Source organism: Scheffersomyces amazonensis (genome assembly GCF_036850825.1).
Source record: "Scheffersomyces amazonensis strain UFMG-HMD-26.3 chromosome Unknown RJT21scaffold_2, whole genome shotgun sequence".
Lineage (NCBI taxonomy): Eukaryota > Fungi > Ascomycota > Pichiomycetes > Serinales > Debaryomycetaceae > Scheffersomyces > Scheffersomyces amazonensis.
In genome coordinates this window covers 1,926,534-1,949,392 of record NW_027042742.1, presented here as the reverse complement: position 1 = coordinate 1,949,392, position 22,859 = coordinate 1,926,534, and the positions used below count along the sequence as shown (strand labels likewise).

At 32.4% G+C, this 22,859-nt stretch overlaps 11 protein-coding genes across 11 annotated transcripts; 6 read left to right on the top strand and 5 right to left on the bottom strand. All coding sequences in view use genetic code 12, as the record gives it.

The window, feature by feature from the left end:
* Positions 1–1,112: 1,112 nt before the first annotated feature.
* Positions 1,113–3,620, top strand: RJT21DRAFT_112997 (uncharacterized protein; the record flags this gene model as incomplete). Its single annotated transcript, XM_064880131.1, has 1 exon — positions 1,113–3,620. One exon carries the CDS (start codon positions 1,113–1,115, stop codon positions 3,618–3,620), a length of 2,508 nt encoding a protein of 835 aa, XP_064739817.1.
* Positions 3,621–4,816: 1,196 nt separating this feature from the next.
* RJT21DRAFT_119203 (uncharacterized protein) lies at positions 4,817–5,736 on the bottom strand. Its single transcript, XM_064881309.1, has one exon. The coding sequence runs from the start codon at positions 5,703–5,705 to the stop codon at positions 4,908–4,910; it is 798 nt and encodes a 265-aa protein (XP_064739816.1). The 5' UTR covers positions 5,706–5,736; the 3' UTR covers positions 4,817–4,907.
* Positions 5,737–9,733, bottom strand: RJT21DRAFT_119202 (DNA-dependent ATPase). The gene has a single exon (XM_064881308.1). It carries the CDS (start codon positions 9,515–9,517, stop codon positions 5,924–5,926), a length of 3,594 nt encoding a protein of 1,197 aa, XP_064739815.1. The 5' UTR covers positions 9,518–9,733; the 3' UTR covers positions 5,737–5,923.
* Positions 9,733–10,980, bottom strand: RJT21DRAFT_119200 (uncharacterized protein). Its single transcript, XM_064881307.1, has one exon. The coding sequence runs from the start codon at positions 10,883–10,885 to the stop codon at positions 9,737–9,739; it is 1,149 nt and encodes a 382-aa protein (XP_064739814.1). The 5' UTR covers positions 10,886–10,980; the 3' UTR covers positions 9,733–9,736.
* Positions 10,981–11,643: 663 nt separating this feature from the next.
* On the top strand, positions 11,644–12,756 carry ATS1 (Ats1p; the record flags this gene model as incomplete). The annotated part of the gene is made up of 1 exon (XM_064885388.1): positions 11,644–12,756. The coding sequence occupies one exon, from the start codon at positions 11,644–11,646 to the stop codon at positions 12,754–12,756; it is 1,113 nt and encodes a 370-aa protein (XP_064739813.1).
* A 291-nt stretch (positions 12,757–13,047) lies between these two features.
* On the top strand, positions 13,048–14,229 carry RJT21DRAFT_24430 (uncharacterized protein). Its single transcript, XM_064883859.1, has one exon. It carries the CDS (start codon positions 13,339–13,341, stop codon positions 13,981–13,983), a length of 645 nt encoding a protein of 214 aa, XP_064739812.1. The 5' UTR covers positions 13,048–13,338; the 3' UTR covers positions 13,984–14,229.
* A 576-nt stretch (positions 14,230–14,805) lies between these two features.
* On the top strand, positions 14,806–16,344 carry CYS3 (cystathionine gamma-lyase). Its single transcript, XM_064883855.1, has one exon. The coding sequence runs from the start codon at positions 14,951–14,953 to the stop codon at positions 16,157–16,159; it is 1,209 nt and encodes a 402-aa protein (XP_064739811.1). The 5' UTR covers positions 14,806–14,950; the 3' UTR covers positions 16,160–16,344.
* Positions 16,321–17,793, top strand: RJT21DRAFT_104039 (uncharacterized protein; the record flags this gene model as incomplete). Its single annotated transcript, XM_064879779.1, has 1 exon — positions 16,321–17,793. The coding sequence occupies exon 1, from the start codon at positions 16,531–16,533 to the stop codon at positions 17,791–17,793; it is 1,263 nt and encodes a 420-aa protein (XP_064739810.1). The 5' UTR covers positions 16,321–16,530.
* Positions 17,791–18,842, bottom strand: RPP2A (ribosomal protein P2 alpha). The gene is made up of 2 exons (XM_064881306.1): positions 18,806–18,842; positions 17,791–18,318 (listed from the first exon to the last, which is right to left on the bottom strand). Coding segments are annotated over exons 1-2 (327 nt in total). The 5' UTR covers positions 18,807–18,842; the 3' UTR covers positions 17,791–17,992.
* A 904-nt stretch (positions 18,843–19,746) lies between these two features.
* Positions 19,747–21,309, top strand: GSH2 (glutathione synthase). Its single transcript, XM_064883854.1, has one exon. The coding sequence runs from the start codon at positions 19,817–19,819 to the stop codon at positions 21,281–21,283; it is 1,467 nt and encodes a 488-aa protein (XP_064739808.1). The 5' UTR covers positions 19,747–19,816; the 3' UTR covers positions 21,284–21,309.
* RJT21DRAFT_24396 (uncharacterized protein) lies at positions 21,310–22,323 on the bottom strand. Its single transcript, XM_064883858.1, has one exon. It carries the CDS (start codon positions 22,134–22,136, stop codon positions 21,336–21,338), a length of 801 nt encoding a protein of 266 aa, XP_064739807.1. The 5' UTR covers positions 22,137–22,323; the 3' UTR covers positions 21,310–21,335.
* Between the last annotated feature and the right edge of the window lie 536 nt (positions 22,324–22,859).

The window sequence follows — 22,859 nt, the reverse complement described above, 5'->3', positions numbered from 1 at the left end:
ATTATTATTCTGAAGAATAAGTCCAAGAAGCTCACTACATCGGCGTTTACAGCCTTTTAATTATCTCCTGTCTTACATCCGTCAGTTCTATTTTATTTCTTGAACTCTAAATTAGTTTAGTCAAACTTCCATCGACATCGGTAGAGAATTGTTCGGTACTACTAGATTTAAAATTATTTTACATTCTGATCTATCGTTTTAATAAAAAATAACCCTTTTAGATTAATTCAATTCCTCGGCAGTTGCATTGTTTAATAAATCTAATCTTTGTATAATTTTAATTGTTTATTCAATCACACACACATACTGAAGTGCTACTACAGGTTACATAGAAATATATAAGACAGAATATTTCCCAGTGTAACATAACTCAGATTTCCTTCCTTCCAAAATTTATAATCATTTCCTTATTAAATCCTTTAAACTCCTGAACTTTTTTTCATCTAGAGAGTTAACTAAAAAAAATTGTTTAATAAATTGTCGGGATTATTTTTTTTGACTTGCGCCGAACCAAAATCAAAAAAAAAGAACTTTAAAAAATAAAATATAATTCTAATAAACAAACGACTTAACAAATCAAGTCAATTATTATTTATAATTTTGGTTGAAAATCTACAGACACACCAAAAAAGTGAAAAATTCCTCGGAGTGGCTTTTATTACCTATATAAGTATCCGAAGATCCTGGCTCACTCATTTGTTTGGCTGATATTTCTCTTAAATTTAGAGATATTATTTTAAAGGTCATCTTAAATCTTACAAGAAGTCACGTCTATAAATCAGACTGTCTACTTATATATACTAGACAGCTGGACCCCCTAGTAACAGAAAAAGGCACAAAGTCTCGCTCGGCTTCTTTTTTTGTCTAATTTATTATTTGTTGCTCAAAGCTTCTTTTTTATTTTTATTTTTATTTTTTTTAGTGAATTACCACTTTGAATGGCAAAATTCATTCTCAGTATCTAATTGCACTAGCATTCATACTATCTTTTCATCGTTTCCATCCAACGAGGACGTTCAATTCAAGTTGGGTTTAGTCATTTTAAACCACATTCCTTTTTTACCAGTCTGTTCTTGTCTATTTTTTTTGCAATATCACGCCCTTTCTCATAAATGAGTTCAAACCATAATCACAGACAAAATCTCAACCAGCCAGTACCGACAATTGAAAAAGAACAAGATCAATTGCAAGTGGAGTCTGGTTCAAAATCTGACCGAGAAATTAGAGAATTGTCTCAAGTACAACAATTGCCAGAACAACATCACGAGGAATATCCTTCTGCTGAGATTCAAAGAGATCCTCAAGGTAAAAATATACTTGAGATCCTAAAACGAAATTTGTTTATAGATGAAAATTCAGCTATAATAGAAACAGGTAAGAAAGATGATAATATTTCAGAAAGCCCTGAAGATTATTTACTCAATTCCTTTCCTATAATTGTAACTATTACTACTGACGACTTGAGTATTATATCTCCAGATTTAGTACCATATTTCAGTGTACAAGAAGTGTCATCAGACAAAACTTCGGAATTTGAAGGAAAGCATATCCAACAGACTTCTTTCATTCCTACTTCATTGAAACCACAACTTGACTCTTTGATCCGTGATCTCTATGATTCTAATATCAATTATACACTTAACTATGATAAATTTGTTTCTCATCCAGGGGTTCTATTTATTAAAAACGTAAGTCCAAACTTAATAATTTCTCCTGAAGATCCAGTAGAGGAAATTGACAGTGTTAATGATTCAATTACGATTAAAAATCCCCAAAATAAGTTTATAACTTTCTTAAAAGATCATACGTTATTTAAGTCTTTCAATAATTTAAAATTATTCAACCTGAATAAAACACCCGAAAAGGAATCAAATGATTCATCAGGCTACGCCTATGTGATTGTTAAATTTGATAATCATCTTGATGTAGAGGATTTAATAATCAGTCTCAATCAATATCTGGGTCCTAATGAGTTTAATGATAAAACTTCAATTCCATTATTTTTGAATAGATACGTTAATAAAAGAGAGAGAAATAAACTGCATCCAAATAGACGTCATCATCATAGTCACAATCAACTGCAGAAACAGTACCAAAAAGCTACTCTCTCCAGTTCAGATAATAATAATAACGATAATTCATTTAATTTAATCATCCTTGAAAATTTAAGTAAATTTTTCCCAGGTCATCTAAAGGTTTCCAAATGTGAATTTTCAATATTCATTAATGTGTTTAAACAATTTGGTAATGAAATTGAATTTATCCATTTCCCAATTGCTCATCAAGAAATATCAGATTCGGATAAAGAGGATAATAATGATCTTATGTTCCATTTACTACATTCTTTTGCATACATTAAATTCCATCCTTCGGTAAACATGGTTGAGAACACCTTGAAGATACTCTATTATTTAAATGATCTTACTTGGGAAGAGTTTATTGGTTTTAAATTTGACGGCTCATCAGCCAATTGGCAGCATGCTTTATTAAATCATACCCCAAATTTAGAGTCTGTTGAAAATGGGATAAAAATCAGTATTGCTCAACATAAGCATAACCACTTACTTACTGAACAAACGGATTATGAGTCTATCAGTTTCACTTTAGGGGTTAGAAATGATGGATTAATTACAGTTAATACTTACAACTTTAATTTCCTTGCTCCAACCCTTTTAAGATATGTTAATTATCAAGATACTAACATTTATGTCAATAATTTGGCTACTCTTTTTAAAAATAATGATGAATTATGGAGAGAGTTTTGGGAACAGTTTGGTCTAATCAAATCAGCGACTATTATTAAACCGAATTTTTACCATAACAATGAAGATTCGTCTGATTCTTCCTCCTCCTTTTCTCAAGCGGAAAGGTTTGGAAAAATTGGATTTGTATTTTATGAACATTTTAAGATGTCTATCAAAGCGATATTGCTAACAAATAATAAATCCATTTCTAGTTTGTTAGAGTCAGCTACGAAGAAGAACGCACTGAGTATTATTCAATCATCATTTGCTATCCAGAAACCGAATTTGAAGTACTCTGTCTCGAATCAACAACAATTTTCCAGTATTCCTTTGACTCAAAGCATAAGCTCAACTACAAATCTTCAACAATATCACTTCCAACTCCAACAGCAACATAATTCGCAACTGCATCAACAGCGTAGACGTCTGTATAATCCACGCCCTTCTGCGCCACCTTTAGTCACTTCTTCTTCTGGATCTTCTACATCAACATCCCAATCTTCCATATTATCTCAGAATCACCCTCAATTAATGATACCTCGCCAATCACATCCACATGCACCTCCAGCTTCATTGCCTCAGGTATACCCATATATGTATATCCCTCAATTTGCTCCGCCTCCACCTCCACCTCCACCTCCAGGAGCTCCAACTCATCGTTATTCTCCTTACTATTATCCTCCTATTGCATCATCACCTACATCATATACTCATACTCCAACGAATCCTGCATCCCATTCTCCACCTTATGCATTTTACGCACACTACGATTTTGATTATTTCTATCAACAAGAGCAACCACATCATCAACCATATTCTCAGAATGCTCATATTCTAATTGAAAATGATGCTGGTGTTGAATCAGAAGAAGATTAGAGTTTTCATTCTACATTGCTTCTACCTCAGTAAATCAATCATTATCTACTTATAGATCCCAAAAAAATGTCACATCTACAATCTACTCACTTAATACAGCTCAAGATTGTTCAGTACACTGTACATAGCCACCCTGCATTATAAAGTCTAGTTATTTCTTCCAGACTGTGATTTAACTAGATTACAATTATTTTATGGTACGCGCTCAAAAGGACCTGATGAGGGAATTATTATATTTTTTTAAAATTAATTTCTTTTTTTTTGTCATTATTTTTTGTTTTTTTATTTTATTGTTTTATTTTTCCTATCCTACATTTCCCTCCTGCCCCTACCTTTCCTGCCATTATGAAAGACTTCTATTTGGAGTCCCGAATGACTTGTACAATTACTGCTTTTATGAATTTTATATCTGGAACTTGTATTCACAATATTTATTATGTTCGTTTGCCTTTTGTTCCCATCATTACATATTTATTTTTGACTTTCCTCACTTTTTAATTTTGTTCGGTTGTTTTGTCTTGCTTTACGTTTCTTTCAATCATGTTTTATGATAATGAATTATATTGACATCACCTCTAAAATATTAATTTCTTGTTTATAGTACCTTTTTATAAAACATTGCAAATATTTTAGAATTCTTGTCGTAATTACTTATTTACCTCTCCTACACCCCCTTAAGTTACTGTCTTAAATTGCCCCTTAATATTTCGCACCCAACGGACCAAAAAAAGCTTGCGACAAAAAAATGCGACACTAATGACGAAAGTAGAAAAAAGGTTAATTCTAAAAAAGAGCTGCAATTACAATGTCGGATAATCTATGACGAAACAGGCAATAACTTTAATCTAAAATTCCATAAACAAGCGAGGAACTTAATTTGGATCTCAAAAGTATTATGCTATGGTATTCATGTGTTTAATGATAAAAACTGTGTCTGATGGTTATGTCATGAGATATACATTTTTATTCTTTTAAAATCAATTATAGATGTGAGAAGGACGAACTGTTCAGACACTGATTTACAATTTTACTATTCTCATATGGCTCTTGAAAAAGTGATAAGCTTCGTGCTGCTAAATTAAATGCAGTATCGACGTAATGATAAATTAAATCATGCAAATCAAAGTACAGGGTATCTAAAACCCATTTCATAACCTTTAGGGGTTCTGGTGACTTTATATACACTCCGGTAATAATAATCGTAATCGTAATCGTAATCGTAATCGTAATCGTTATGTATTGAGCTGAATAAATGAAAGAAATCTATAAACACCTAGCGTCGACTATTTACAAGTTTGGAGGAACAGAAGAAGATTCTTCGTCCCTGGTACGAGGAGATAAGTTTGCTGATTCAAACTGAACTTCAGGTTGCTCAGCTTCCATTTCTTCGATAGGTTCAACTGCTTGAACTTCTTCGATATAATATTTTAACATACTTTCAATCCCATTCTTTAAAGTTACTGAACTGGAGTCACATGATCTACATGCTCCCATTAATTTTAAAAATACTGTCCCATCAGACTCTCTAAACTTAACAAATTCAATATCTCCTCCATCATCTTGAATGGCAGGTCTGATTCTGGTAAAGATCAATTCTTTGATCATCGATACAACTTCATCATCCTCTTCATTGATCAATACATCATTAGCAAGTTTACTATCTTCAATCAAAATAGGAGATCCATTTGTCAAATACTCCGTCAAAATAGAAAATATTTCTGGTTTAAGTAATGACCAATCTAACTCCTGATTACCAACTTTTTCAACAGTAATGAAATTGGTTCCCAACATAATGGACTTAACTCCATCTATACTGAATAATTTGACTACTAACGGAGAACACGCAGCTTCTCGTCCACTTAAAAACTCTCGAGTTTCATTCTCATTACTCAAAATACGAGTGGATGGTAAGAACTTTAACGCATTCTCATTGGGGGTCTCCACAGTTTGAATAAATAAGTTCCTTATAGATCTAATAGATCCCACTATATTTGTCCTTAATAACAGTGACTGACTCAGGATTGGTCCCACATGTACAGCCGGTCTCAGTAATACACGTGACAACGACTTTCTAGCTATAAACATTGTGGGTTGAGCACTGGTATGGTAATTCTGTATGAGTTGCGATTATGTCTGGCTCATTATAAATCAATTTGGAAAACTCCCGGAACAAAAGATGAGAAAATTGCCATTACGTAAGCAAGAGAGGAAGAAGAAAAAAAAAAATAGAGGTGTGACTTGCATCACGTGTGCGGACGTATACCTCCGGCTATATTACATACATTACAGAGTCTATAAGCTACCTATTGAAACAATACACTTTCAAACAATGATGCAGTCTTTTCTTCAAGCTTGGAGTCACCATTGCTTTCGTTACTAATTGTCTCATCCAATTGTAATTTGTTTTCGGCCAATTGTAAGATATTCTCTTCAATAGTTTTATTGACAATAAGCTTATAAACGGTTACTTCTTTGGTTTGTCCCACTCTATGAGCACGATCTTCTGCTTGTTTATCATCATGAGGATTAAATGATTGATCGAAAATAATAACATTATTGGCTGCCACCAAATTAATTCCAAATCCTCCAGCTTTAGTAGATAATAAGAATATAGGAATAGTTTCATCATCATAGAATTGATCAATAATATCTTGACGAGTTTCCACACTAGTGGCTCCATCTAATCTGACGAATTTATAATTGAATAATGTGAATGTTCTTTCTAAGATATCTAACATTTGTGTAAAAAGGGAAAAGATTAATACTTTCTCTCCCTTACTTACAATATTCTTTAAGAGTTTATTTAATTGAATGACTTTACCACTGTTTAAGAATTTGTCATCTTCAAGTCTAAATTTACTTAAAGAATGGGGGAACTTCTCACAGAGATTATTTAATTCAAAATCATTCATAACTTGCATATCTTCAAAAATATATGTCTCATTAGCTTCGACATATTCTGGTTCTCCCATTATAGCTTTAGCCATTTTTCTTAATTTAGAATCATCATATTCAAGTCTGAATAATAATGGATGTAATGATATTTTTCTTAATGACATTAATGTATTGGTTGATGATTCAATTGGTTTAGTTCTTGATAATTCCAATTGTTCTTTGGAACTTAATAACTTTCTTCTTTCTCGTTCTTCTTTAGTATTTCTGGCCTTACTTAAATATTCATGATATACTTTTTCTTGAGTTGACGATAAATTACATTTAATAATCTCATGACATTTAGCAGGTAAATGTTGTAATACTTGATTCTTTCTTCTTCTTAATACAAACGGTGTCATCATAGTCTTAGCTTTACTAATCGCTTGAACTGATAAAAGGGGATTGTAACTATTAGGAGTTGAAGCAGTCGAAGTAGGAGTGGCTGAACCTGTTCTAGTACCTGTTCCAGTACCTGTACCTGTAGATGTGACAGTGGTATTCAATTTCTGACTGAATAATCCCTGTAAGTCATCCTTCTTCTCATTAAACAATTTAGGTAACATAAATGCCAATAATGATACTAATTCTCGTAAATTATTTTGTAATGGAGTCCCAGTCAATAATAATCTAAATTTCCCCTTTAATCTCATTAATCGATTATATCTTTCAGTACTAGAATTCTTTAAAAGATGTCCTTCATCATATACTATAATATTAAAATCTTGACTCTTTAAAAATTTAAAATCAATTGATGAACCAGTGGCTAAGGCATAAGTTGTAACTAAAACATCAAATTCAACATCTCGTAAATCATATCTTAAATCTTCTCGTTCTCGAACTGATCCATAATACGCTTGAACTTTTATATCAGGACAAAATTTATTAAATTCTCTTAACCAATTTTCTATAGTTGAAGCAGGAACAATGACTAAATGGGGACCTTTACTTGATTCTGTTTCTTTAAGATGGGCCATAAATGATATAACTTGACAAGTCTTACCTAACCCCATTTCATCTGCAAGGATACATGATAAGTTATTTTGATATAATAGATTTAACCAATTGATACCTACTTGTTGATAGTTATTTAAAGTGATATCATCCGGTAATAAGCTTGGCTTATGTTTGATATACCTGAGTCCCTTCTTACGGTGATGAGTTATGACTATATCGTCGTTATCTTCTTCTCCATCTTCATCATGATCATGATCATGCTCGTCGTCCTCATCCTCATCCTCCTCCTCTTCATCTACATTATATACCTTCTTACTACTCTTACTGCTCTTCTCCTTCTCCTTCTCCTTCTCCTCTAAATCAATAACTTCAGTAACCTCTCCTTCATTGATAGGGTCTATCTCAACAAGATCCAATTCTCCCTCGCCTGTGACAGTGACTCCCCAAGATTTAATCTGCTTGGAAATAGACTCTCCATACTGCGAACATGTCTTGATTAAGGAGTCTACTGCCTTATACCCCTTCAAACTATGTTCAGTATTCTCAACAATTCTTAAACCAATGGTTTTCTTTCTTCTATTATTCTTCTTATTGCTACTGGTTTGATTGGTTTCATCCGGTAATAAGAATTCATTCTCGGAGATTTCATAGATATTACTAAACGGACGTTGACTAGCAACAAGTTCAGCAATAGGAGGTTCTATTATACAAATTTCCATCAAATCTTGAACACTGGCATTGTTAATGAATTCCAAGATTTGTGAGTCAATACTGGTAAGACCTCCACTATAATTGGCCTCATCGTCTTCTTCCGACATATCATCACTTGCATCATCTTCTTCTAATTCTTCATCACTAATAACAGATACAACTTCATTCCTTTTATTTCTGGCAGCTTTCTTATTCTCTTTGATTTTTTCTTCTAATCGATCAAGATCATCATCGGAAACAATCATATTATTAATATCTTCATCTTTAGAATATTCTTCTCGATCCACTCTTTTCTTAGTGGTTTTATACCGGTCATCTTCGTAGGCATATGTGGCAGTTAATCTTGGAATAATTATTGGAGAATTGCTTTTGGTGGTAATAGGACTGGGTGAAATAGATGATGCTCCATTACTATCAAGAGCTGAACCGCGAACTAACTTTCTCTTTTTAGGAATCGGTTCACTTCCACTACCAAAACTATCTAAAGTAGCTTGAGCTTTGGGCTTAAACTTATACTTATCAAGAATAGATATCTTGGGTTTATTGGTAGTAACTTTGGTGGAGATTATGGGTGCTGAATCTTGTGATCGAATAGGCGATGGTTCATTCTTAACAACGGCTCTACCTCTAAATTTAATCTTAACCGGTGACTTATCTTCATCATCGGCAGATTTAATACCTTCTCCTTCTCCTTCGCCTTCGCCTTCTCCTTCTCCTTCATCTTCATCCTCACTAATGTTGTTCTTCTCATCATCATCAAGATCCAGCGTAAAGGACTCATTTATTAACTTCTGTTGTCTAATTCTTTCTTGTCGTTCTTCATATTCTCGCTTCATCTTTTCTGCTAATGAGTTCTGTTTAATTCGTTCTTCTTCTTCCGTCCGTTTCTTCCGCTCATTTTCTTCATGCTGCAAAATATCATGCTCATTATAATTATCACTCAACCATTGAGTGATATCTCTTAAATTCCCCTTCCCCTTAACAAATCCTTTAAATATATCACTTTCCTTTAAATAAAAGAATCGTTTCCGTATAATAGGAAAATCCTTATGTTGCCTTATAGCTTGTCTTTTGGCTTCTAATTGTCTCTCCTTAGCTTCATCTATAGAAGTCGAACTCTTCTTTCCGGTAATACTAGAAGGAATCATTGATGGCAGTTGAGTAGGCGATGACTTAATAGCAATTGGAGATGACGATGGAACTTGGATATAACTTTCCTTTTTCGGAGTACTCACGGGATTTGAAGAACTCAAAGTTTCCTTACTAACTTCAGGATTGTTCTTCTTATACCAGCTCATCTACCACCAAATCACTTTAATTGACTGGGTGTCTGAATACTGAATACTTAATTCTTGGTCGTACTGGGAAATCGACCCCGAGGTGAATTTTTCAATTTTCTTTCTTTGATCTTTCCCAGCGCGTTATACACTACCTGAGCGGCGCGTTTTCATTTGGGTGCAAACTTTTTGGAACATTCATTCATTTACTGCATATATATATATATATATAAAGAGGATTTATCTCCTAATTGACAGGTACTTTTCAGCTAAATAGTTAGGATCATTCAAATGTTTTACATCTTCAACAGGTCTTTCACCTTGAGGACTAATTCTAAAGGCATGTCTAAGTGAAGGAGTATCCCAATCAATGACAGCAGAATGAACAGTACTTCTGTTATCCCATAATACTACGGTATTTGGTTCCCATTTGGCTCTTAATTGAAGATCATGAGCTTGTTCCACATGGGTGAATAAAAATTCTAAAAGAGCATCTGATTCTTCTTCCTTTAATTCAACAATTTTTCTACCAAACTCTCTATTTAAGAATAAATGTTTTTCTTTAGTAACTGGATGTTGTCTAACTAATGGATGAATATTTGATACTGGACTTCTTCTAACAATTCCTCCGGCAGCGGCATTAATATCTGCTTGATCTTCTGCAGTATGTAAAACATGTAATCCTTCTAATCTTGCTTGTAATGCAGGACTCAATCTCTTATATGCTTCAACTGTATTAGCAAATATAGTATCTCCACCTGCCTCTGGACCTTCTAAAACAGAAAAAAATGTAATTTGAGGAGGATTTAATTCATAAGAAACATCGGAGTGCCAAGCAATATTGTTTGTTCTAGATTCAAATGCACTCTCTAATTCCTTCTTAGAAGCACCTCTAAAAGTAATATGTAATTGGGGGAATCCCTCAGGAGATCCAGAAGTTGGATGAATATGAAGTGGACCAAAATAGCTTCCATAATTAACAGCAAATTCAGGACCATATGAACTAAAATCTTGATCTCTAAAAATGACTACACCTCTTTGAGCCACAAATAATGCTAAATCATTCTTTGCTTCATCACTTAATTGCGATAATTGAACACCTTTAACTTCAGATCCAAGTTTCGGAGTCACACTCTTGACTTGATGATTTCCATTTTTAGGAAATAAGTTAGATAAGTTAGCATCTGCTAATAATCCCTTATCGTGAAATTCAAAGAATTCTAATGGTGGGAACTTTTGGTTAGGATTCCATGTAGGTAAAAATTCAGGATACTTAGCTTGTTGTCTATTTTCTTTGCTGATAGTAAATGCTCCACTTTCAGTCTTGGAGTTATGTTCAGGATTGAATTGAGAAGGGTCATATCTGGTTGCAGCGGGTACAGGACTCATATTGGTTATGATTAATTATTATTATTATTATTATTATTACTTGTTACTTAAATAATATTAAACTTATACGTGAATCTACAAGGCGATGTTAGCAGCTACTTATACACTTGAATTCTACAATCTTTTCCGCTTGTTCATTTATGGAATGGTCCGATTCCGATCCAAACGGTTGGCCCAGTTTGTTGTTGTACTGTGTCCGCCACAGTTTTGCAGTAAATCGTGATTTTGTCAAAGAGAGCCATTCGTGGAGAAGGTGGACTGTATATAGAAAATCAGATAAGTAAGGGCCGCCCTTGCTTATAATAGAGAAATATATGGGGCAGAGTTTGTGTTGCAACATTTGTCGATACATTCCCATAGAAAGACTGGGCATAATACATAATGGCACATGTTTTATTGTCAACAGACTAAAGAATATTTAAGAAGGACAAGTTATTAATAAAATTTATTTCAATGGACTCATAAAGTATCGTATGATCACCAGCTATTAGTAGTAGTATAGACATATACTACTTCTGTATCTTGTCTTAAACCAATTATGGTACTACTATTATTATTTCGATACAATCTAATACTAAGTGAGTAGCATCAACTGGTGTCAGTTTACTTGTGTCCACCTAAAGCAGCATGCGACTGCTAAAAATATAAAGTGCAGGATCATTTTGTCTCAACTGGCTGACTACATAATTGCCTGATCGGGGAAACATGTTTAGTGGAAGTATTCAATTCTATATGAAACGTACACCTTTAAAGAAGATATGACTTATACAGTGTTAGCGTGTGGGTCCAATGGTAATTTCCAATTGGGAATTGATAACAATGAGGACCAAAGTGTATTGAAACCAGTTTTATTTGAAATTAACGGAGAGTTAACTTCACAGTTGCATGTTAAACCCATAAAGATTTCCAGTGGAGGAAATCATACTCTTATATTATTAGAGAATGGAGAAGTTTATTCTAGTGGTGATAATACCCATGGTCAATGTGGACATGCTATAAGTTCAACTAATTTCCCTGTATTTTCTCAAATTATCGAGTCGAATTGGAAAGATATATCTTGTGGATGGGAATTTTCAATCTTAGTCAATGAAGATAATGAAATATATATATGCGGTAGAGGACTTAAAGGGGAATTGGGTTTAGGGAAGAATGTCACTGAATCGGAATTTACACTTCTTCCTGTAGATATTGAAGAAGAATATCAAATCATTGAAGTTCAAAGCTCACTTGATTCGACAGTAGTAAGATTAGATAAGAATCGTTTATTGGGCTGGGGAAATGCTAGAAAAGGACAATTAGGTAAACAAGAATTACTTTTAAACAATAAATTGGAAGCTAGCTTATGGCATCCTCGACTTCTTAATTTTGATGTTCCATCTGGAGCAGAATTTACCTACTCATTAGGAAGGGACTATTCGGTATTTTATGTGAATAGTGAAACAAATACTCGGGATATTAAGGTATTTGGGAAACAAATAGCAGGCCAATTAAAGGAAAGTACTAGTCAAATTGTTAATGTTAAGTCAATGTGGTCATCTGTCCATGAAATAGTCAAGTCCATTGATAACCAATATACAATAGAATCATATGGAAATAATAGTCATGGACAACTATATCAAACCATTGAAAATCACCCCAACATTTTGGCTATTGAATTTGCCATTGGGAGTGAACATGGATTACTACTTAGTCCTAATAATGAAGTATATGCTTGGGGTTGGGGTGAGCATGGAAATTGTGGAGTTCAAAAGAAACAAAAGATAGAATCAGAGACGGTTACATTTGATTACTTAAACCTTTTATATAATGGTCAATCTAAAGTGATTCTAATACATGGAGGATGTGCTACTAGTTGGGTAGTAGTTGAATAACGTTTATATATATATATAAAAAAATTAATTACGAGTTTATACGATTTACAAAAAAATGTCACGAATTATCTTTCCCATATTCATCTATTGCACGAGATGAAGTTCATCAATGCTCAAAGATGGAAAATATGTCAGACGTAGTTATTATAGGATGATTGTATCGATAATCAATACATTTGTTTATACAAAGGATCTCATCAATTCCAATACTCTCAAGGATTCCGTAAAGAATCCCCAAAAAAAGAACCATACGAAGAGACCAAAAACTTTTATCAACTACCTTCTTTGATCACCCATAATAGATATATCATAAACTATCAAGACTTTGTTAGATCACAATATATCTTTGTTTGTTTGCAGCAAAAAGAAGGTTCTAGTAAATTCCAAATAAATTTTTTTGTCTTTGATGGATTTATTTTTCTAGGCGGGTAACTAGAATAGTAAACGAGATCATTTAAGGCAGCCAAACAGTTCGCATCAGGGCTGAACCTCCACATACAGAGAATCATAGATTACCTAGACAGACATACACTGGTTACTACTCCAAGTATAATATATTGTAATAGTAACGAATAAGGAACTATGTTTGGAGTGGTTTGTTCTGGAAGACCAATTGAATTGGCCAATCAAGTTGAAGCCACCAAGTATGTGGTAACCATACCCAATGCATCAAATATATCATTTGTTACAGTATTCTTACTACCTAATTCTAATTTTACTGATACAAATTATACAGCTTTAGTATATTTTCAATTACCTAACTCTCAAGAATTTAAGTTATTAGGTGGATTGAATCCATTAAAACCATCAGCCATTTATAAAGTTAATAATTCACTTAAAAAATCTGGTAATGGAGAAGATACAGATATGAGTATTGATGATAATTCAATTAATGTTAATGATTCAGCTATTATAAATATTGGAATATCAATTGAACCAACTCAACAAGCCGAATTATTATTGAGACAAGAAGCTGAAAAGAATAAAAATGGATCTAATAATACTGATAGTAATGCTTTAGTAAGTACTAGACAAACCAATAAAGCGCTTGCTCCATCTGATACAGCCGTATTAGCAAATAAAATCGTAGGTCATGCATACAACTTCCTTGCTAGTTTTATTGATAATTCAGGGAAAGTGCCAATTAAAGCCTTTGATAATTGGTGGGATAAGTTTAAAGCTAAATTAGCTAATAACCCTAACTTTCTAGATGATTTACAACAATAATAGAATTATTTCATGAGTAAATGTAAAGTTAGAGGTAGAATAAAAAAGTAAGTTAAATAAAAAAATAATGATATAATGAAAAAGAATTATTGAAATTTGCAACCAACTGTATTTAATGCCCTCTCAAAGAATAATAAAGTTACAACATAACGACTACTACAGTAACTCATTTATCTCTATACACACTATTAAATAATGATGGTATAAATCATTATAAAAATCCTGGGCTGATATCAGTAGTCAGGCTTTGATTGACACGGGTTATATCGCAATCAGATAAATCAGCTAACAATTCTTAATTGAGTATGAGGGGAATAGGCAATCCTTCCCCCTTGTACTTGATCTTGCTTAGCTAACATCATGATGTTCCTTAAACTATGACATATCATGACCCATCATTAGAATTGCCATCATTATCATACATAATCGTCATTATTAATCAACTTGCTAAATATCACGGTACCACAATCTAAAGACATGATCAATTGTAGATGACACAAATGGAGTTTAAACGAGAGTGGGCTTTAATGTATAAACCTAACGGCGCTCGGACTTTAATATCCATGCACGTGACTCTCCCTTTACCAAAACAGAGCATAAATAAGATTTTACAAAAGGGGAAGAAAAAAAAGAAATTTCCGATGACAAACGCCACAGTAGCTATATGTAGGAAATAGCTACAGTCTCACGTAAGCACATAAAAATTTTTTTGTGTGGTTTACCTTTAAGATGTTAAAGCTAAGTACAGTATATAATCAAGATTTTATCCAGAATTGTTAGAAATTCGTTTATTTAATTCCTTAAGTCGGTTTTCGTAACAACAGTAGCCCTTCCCTTAGTATAGAAAAGTCCAACCTTTTTCAAATACTATTTTCTTCATTTTTATCCTGTATCTATAAATTAGACGATAATCCAACTTATCTGACACCACTGTTTATAAAATTTAAAATTTTTTAAACCTGACATAATGACTATTGAAAATACTCCAAAATTCGGTTTCGGTACTAGAGCTATTCATGCTGGTGCTCCAATTGATCCAAGTACTGGTGCTGTTATTGAAGCAATTTCATTATCAACTACTTTTGCTCAATCTGAACCATCTAAACCTCTTGGTATCTATGAATATTCTAGATCTTCTAATCCAAACAGAGATAATTTTGAACAAGCTGTTGCTTCATTAGAAAGTGCTAAATATGCTATTGCTTTAGGTTCCGGTTCTGCTACAACTGCTTTAGTCATTCAATCATTACCAATCAATTCTCATATTATTTCTGGTGGTGATGTCTATGGTGGTACTTATAGATACTTCACTAAGGTTGCTAACACTCATGGTGTTAGTGCCACTTTTGTTGGTAATTTGGCTGACGATTTGGAAGCTAACATTAAACCAAACACTAAATTAGTATGGTTAGAAACTCCATCTAACCCAACCTTATCAGTTACTGATATAGCTAAGGTTGCTCAAATCTTGAAATCTCATGAAGAAAAAACAGGTTCCAAGATTTTATTAGTGGTTGATAATACTTTCTTATCTCCATACATCTCAAATCCATTAACTTTAGGTGCTGATGTTGTTGTTCATTCTGTTACTAAATATATTAATGGACATTCTGATGTTGTTATGGGTGTTTTAGCTACTAATAACTCTGAATTACATGAACAATTCAGATTCTTACAAAATGCTATTGGTTCAATTCCATCACCATTTGATTCTTGGTTAGCTCACAGAGGTTTAAAAACTTTACATTTAAGAGTTAGACAAGCTGCTACTTCTGCTCAAAAGATTGCTGAATTTTTAGTTCAACATCCTGCTGTTCAAAAAGTTAACTATCCAGGTTTAAAATCTCATCTTAACCATGATGTTGTTGTTAGACAACATAGAGATGGCTTAGGAGGTGGTATGATCTCTTTTAGAATTGTTGGTGGTGCTAAAGGTGCTTCAGTATTCACTTCTTCTACTAAAATTTTTACTTTAGCAGAATCTTTAGGTGGTATTGAATCATTAGTTGAAGTTCCAGCTGTCATGACTCATGGTGGTATTCCAAAGGTTGAAAGAGAAGCCAATGGTGTTTATGATGATTTGGTCAGAGTCTCCGTCGGTATCGAAGACACTGAAGATTTAATTAATGATATTCAACAAGCCTTAGAAAAGGTTGTTGCTACTACTTCTAATTAAGTACTATTTTAGAATTTTGTATTATTAGAAAAGCATATATAAAGCATATTTATATATGGTGTCTTTGCATAACATAGATTAGTTTTAGTTTAGGAAACTTCAGTTGGGTGAAGTCTTTATTTTGGTTTTATTTAGACTTATTAAACAATTTTAAATCGAATTATCATTCGCATGTAATATTTCTTTTGCTGCTAAAAGTTGCAGCCTTTACTATTGTTTCTGTGCGCACATTTCGGCACGTGCAATATCGCGTGCGCTGATACGTGTGACTTGTGACGTGGCTAACCCCCCAGATAATTACTGAGATATATAACTTAATCTATAGTTAAATACTGCACTATTTTAATAATAAACCAGTTATAATTATACCGATGAAATTAACAAACATATTTAAAGTTGGATTGTTATTGGTTGTAGTAGCTGGACAAATTGTAGACACCGACGAAGAATTAATTTGCAGTCCATCTAATCCAAAAGATTGTTATCCTAAATTATTTAAACCAACCTCAAAGTGGCAACAGATTCGTGAAGGCCAAGATATTCCTGCAGGTCTACACGTTAGATTGAATATAGATACGTTACATAAGGAAGCCAAACTAATGGAACCATCTGAAGATGATCAAGTATCACAAAATGATATCGTGGTAGTAGCTGAAGATCCAAGTAAAGATAGTAAAGCTGATAAACTTGTTAAACAAAAAGTTTCAAACATTGTTCATGGTCATGATGGTGAAGGGCATGGACAAACCCGAGGGAAATTAAATTATCATGAATTAAATGATTTTGATGGTGCAGTATATCAAATAGATATCTATAGTGATGGAACTAGTAAAGATATTAATAAAGTTTCTCAAGCTTTAGATACTTTAAGTGATTTAAGTCATGATATCAAATTTGGAGTTAAATTAACTGCCGATAAAAATGTATTTGATAACCTTGCTAAATTAGCTACTAATGCAAAAGACCCTAAAATAACGGAGACAATTTATAGAATTATGGGCTCATCATTAAGGAATAATCCTGAAGCTATTAGTAATGTATTAAAGAATTCAGATGAAGGTTTCATCAATAATCTTTTCACGAGCTTGAATTTCGAATCAGATATTATTCAAAAGAGAATCCTTGGTATTATTCAAGGATTAACTCAAAGTGATCATTTCAATTCTCAATATTTTAGTTCTTCAAATAATAAAGGAATTAATAATTTAATATCTGTATTTCCAAGTCTTGGAGAAGAATCGAAGCAAAGATTTGTTAATATATTTGAAGATTTGAATTTAATTGCTATATCAGCCAATAATGAAAAGAGACAATATGATTTATCTAATCCTGATCATACAGTATCAGATTATTTACAAAATTCGCTTATTAATAATCAATTAGCAAATGATTCACAATTTGAACTTTTCTTTAAAAAATTAGTTGATATTCATAAGTTAAATGATTCATTAAGACCTTCAAAGGAATTTTTAAATTGGTTAAGTAAAGAAGTAGAAGTTAGGAAAGAAAATAGGAAAAGAGATGAGAATTACACAACTTCGAAGAGAGAATTTGATGAATCCTTGATCCATGCTAGACATGTAGTGTTTGGCAATCCTCATGGATTAAGAAAAGCACTCGCTGACGATTTATGATTAATAAACAATAATGATCGATTATTTATTGTAGGTTTTTCTTGTTTTCTATTTATTATTATACAACAAAAAGTATTAAAGAAGTTTCATTTTTAATGTAAACTAATGCGAAATAAAAGGAAACCCTATAATATTGTCAAATATATATATGATGAAGTGGATGATGATTAGAAATGGAAATTATTTGATAGAGTTAAATCTAATCGAATAAACCGAATCCCATGTCGTCATCGGATTCTTCCTTTTCTTCTTCAGCAGCTTCTTCAGCAGCTTCTTCAGTGGCAGCAGCACCGGAAGCAGAAGCAGCTGGAGCAGCAGCACCACCAGTTGGGACGGAAGATAATTTTTCGTTACCTTCAGCAATTAATTCTTCGGCATTCTTACCTTCGACTTCTTCTAATAATTTAGAGATTTTGTCTTCTTCAACTTCAATTTCAACTGATTCTAAAACAGCCTTGATATCAGCAGCAGATGGGGTGGTGTTACCGGCGTTGACCAATAATAAGTAAGCAGCTAAGTATTTCACTAAAAATCGTAAGTTAGTATTTCATATCTTCAAACATGGTCTACAATAGAAACAATCTGAATGGTAATGAGAGTTCTCTAATTTCAAATATAGGTCTTTGGTTTAAACTTGATATCTTCCTGAATTATTCTGCATCACTCAGACTATTTTAAATCACTATACATTCTTGTAGTTTATGTATACATCCTTCTCACTAATATTGAAATTACTTGACTTTGACATCTGGAGATATTGACTTCACGTTTGGCTTATACTCTGGGTAATGGATCTTAATTACATAAAACGGCTCTCCCATACTCTGAGCAAGTCATCTGTATTGCAGTTGGTCCTTGATACTGATAATTAAAATTTCAATATTAACTTCAAACGATGGGATCACAACTTATTCAAGGTCCTTAAACCGCTTCACACTCTCCCAAAAAGCTCTTAATTTCAAAATTGATTACTCTCGTTCTCATTCATTCGTTCATTAGCACATTCACATACTTTTTATCTATATTATGTATGATTTAACAGTGCTTTCCTATAGTTAATTCATGTATTTTTCAATTTTTAATGATCGTTAGCCTCACTCGGTGCTGAAAGAAAAAATTGTTGATACTGCAGGTAGCTTTTAGGGTTGGTGCCCTTTAAGTCACGTGTGTTGTTATATTATATGGGGATTCATTTGCAACCAAATTTGTCTTATAATTCCGGAGTTGCTACTAACAAAGAGATAGAAGATATAGATATAAAAGTTTGGAATGTTTTCACTGATTTGAGGTGTTTAATCAAATTAAGGTAACACCAACGATGTAAACATATACTTTAAAATTCTGCTTGATGTATACAACTTAGAAATCAAACTATTTTGAATAAAACCTTTATGTGAATTAACTAATTAATTCTATTATAACAAAGACACTATTGCTTTTTTGCATGTCTCAGAAATCAATAAAGTTTACTCAGACAATACCTTATATTACCTCATTGTACCACACAATTTTTTTACCATAATGGTAGCGCATTGCATTATGACCACTAAAATTATTGAAGAATAATAAACTATATAATACTGAACATTGTTCCTATCCTTTAATAATATTGTATTGTATATAATGCCCTTAAAATCGAAGATTGCAACTGCTAGATTACCCCTTATAATGTTTCCGTAAGTTGTTCGAAGTACCAATGAGTTCCCTCTAAACGTCTGTTTTATGTGGAACTAAACATCATAAATTGAAAGGCTTTACTTATACCACAGTATATTTAGATAAAATATTTCAGTCCTTTGGTTAAGGTGTGATTCTGCTTTAGCATATTCTGAGCAAATAATAATTTGCATCTAAATTTGTAAATGAAATAAAGATTGATAGCTTACTAAGCTGACATAAGCAGCCGCGGTATGGCTCAAATATTAGGTAATACTGTTGGTGGCATCGATAAGCTATACATATATAGATAAATAATTTATACCTTTTAATTTGAATTCAAAGTTTCTATATATCAACTATAAGCATGGCACCAAAGGAATTTCCTGAATTGGGTGAAACTCAATTGAATGAATTAAAAGAGGCATTATCTCAATGGAGTTTGGCCAATGGATTAATCATGTATCCACCTAATTTCGAACAATATAATGCCAATGTTGCACCAATAACTTTATACCCAACTCCATTACCAAAGAGTAGTTTTAAGAATGCACAAGATGTTCAAAAAATCTTTAATGAGTTATATATAAATTTAGTTACCAAACAAAAATCTTGGTTACTACCATTATTACAAGACTTATCAACCTTTGATAAAGATTTCACTGGTAAATTATTTGAAACTTATCAAAAAGCTATCGAACAAAGTCCAAATAAGAAGCTCGTTCAACCATTATCTTTAGGTTTATTTAGGTCAGACTATATGATTCATCAAGATACTAATGAAATAAAACAAATTGAATTTAATACTGTTAGTGTCTCATTTGGAGGTTTATCATCAAAAGTTGGTCAATTGCATAATTATTTAAATAAAGTAGGTTATTATGATAATAATTATTCTTATAAATATTATGAAGATGAAGAAATCCCCATTTCAAAATCTTCAACTGAATTAGCTCAAGGATTAGCTGAAGCTAATACTCATTATGGTGTAAATAATTCAGTTATTTTATTCATTGTACAACCAGGAGAAAGAAATTGTTTTGATCAAAGACATATTGAATATGCTTTAATTAATGATCATAATATTAAATCGTATCGTTTAACTCTTGAAGAAGTATCTTCACAAACTACTATTAAAGATAATAAGTTGTATCTTAAATCAACTATGGATGAAGTATCAGTTGTATACTATCGTTCTGGTTATGCTCCAACAGATTATGAAGTAAATCCAGAAAAGACTTGGGAAGCAAGATTATTATTAGAAAAATCAAGCGCTATTAAATCTCCTTCTATTTTAACACAACTTGCAGGAGCTAAAAAAGTTCAACAGATTTTAACTAATGCTGATGCCATAAAACAAGCATTACCTGATATTACTGAGAGTGATTTATCCTTATTATTATCTACATTTGTTTCGATTTATCCATTGGACGATACTGAACAAGGTAAATTGGCTAAGAAATTGGCATTTGAGCAGCCAGAAAATTTTGTATTAAAACCTCAAAGAGAAGGTGGTGGTAATAATATTTATAAAGAAAATATTCCATCATTCTTGAAATCAATTGATGAGAAGGAATGGGGTGCTTATATTTTAATGGAAATTATTAATCCCCCTACGTATCGTAATAAAATTATTAGAAATAATGAAATTTATCATGAAGATATCATATCTGAATTAGGTATATTTGGAACTATTTTATTTAATGAAGAAACTGGTGACATTATCAGTAATAAAAATGCCGGATTCTTATTAAGATCTAAATTTAGTACTAGTAATGAAGGTGGTGTTGCTGCTGGTTTCGGTTGTGTGGATAACATTTACTTATACGAATAAACATAGAAAGTATTAGACAAAGTTAATAGCATAGATCCGTTAAAATTATAAATTAATGTACTACAGTAGAAGAATTAAATTCTTGCTCTTGATCGTGGCCTAATTTAGTATCTTTGGGAGAATTATCAGTAGAATCCCTAAATATTGAAGCTTGCCTCTTTCCTGCTTGTTCGATAGTCACTGCCCATAATGCAGCTCCAAGAGTATCAGTGAACATAAACAACAATCCAATAAAAGGTATATGTTCCAATACTACTGCAACAATTCCGAAACCTAAGTAGGCACCTCTATTTGATTTATAAATAGCATGAATTTGCCTTTTATCAAAACCTTTCAAAGCAAAATATCTTGAGTGAGCTTGAAGGCCCTTAGATGGTGCCTGTAAAAGAATTGATAAGATAATATTAACAAATGGAATGGGAATATGTTGAATCAGTAATATCACTATAACTTTTCCTATCAAATAAGGTAAAACAAATAAATAAGGAATAATCCAAAATATCCTACCACATTTAACTATAAAGGGGACTTTGGCAATTCTTCTGAGTTTTCCAAGTAAAACAACATCATCAGAAAATTCTCTACTCATCACTGCATCAAATGCAACTCTTTGAACTTCTGCTAATAAAAGATATGTAACTATAAATATTGATACTGTAGTAGAAACATTCAAAACAGAATACCATGCACTGAAAAATCCTAATGGCCCTTGAAATATTGAGTTATAAAACAGCATCCAAGGATAAAATAATATAAACATCACAAGATAAATCAACAATGTTAGCGTTAATTGAGGGATGAAGACTGTTAAATAGAATGCCCAAAGCTCAGGGTATATAGAGAAATAGTACATCCCCTTCAGTAACTTGTTAGTCCATCAGTTTTGAAAATTTACATATCATTAACTAGTAAAACTTACATAAAGTGGATACCAATAAGTTCCTGAATCAACAATATCCCAAGGAAGGGTGGACCAGTTGGAGACTTTTAGGTTTATATTCTTTGAAACTGAGTCAGCTAGTAATGACATGGTGCTGGCGTGTTAGAATAAATTGGCAGCCAAAATTATGTTGCTTTTCTTCCAAACAGGATTTGTTCTACATTTTATAGCGCTGCAATAAACAAAATCACAGGTGCGTTTAATTTATAATGTCTTCTTTCAATGCTAGACTATTGAATTCAATAGTAGTAGCTTTTGAGAGAATGGGAGATCTGGAACAATACTGAAACTTACCATATTCTTAACATAAGCAAAGAGATCTCAAAATAAGATTATTCTTTCTTTTGACTTACTTTGAGAGAGTAAATTCTACTATTGTTAAGATTTTAGTTTGAAACTTTTTGACAATTTTTGCAAAAACTAGCAAAATATATTATTTGAGGAAATTTGCATTAACGCTTAATAAATAAACTTGGTCTGCCATATATAGATAAAATTGACTTTTAGATACTTATAACATGTAAATGGTCTATACTTTAGTAGTTTAAGTTGGTTGCAAAATGTGTCTTCGTTTCAAAAAGGCTAAAATTTGGAAAACTTTGGGCATTTGGTCACGTTTTTTGAGATCACGTGATT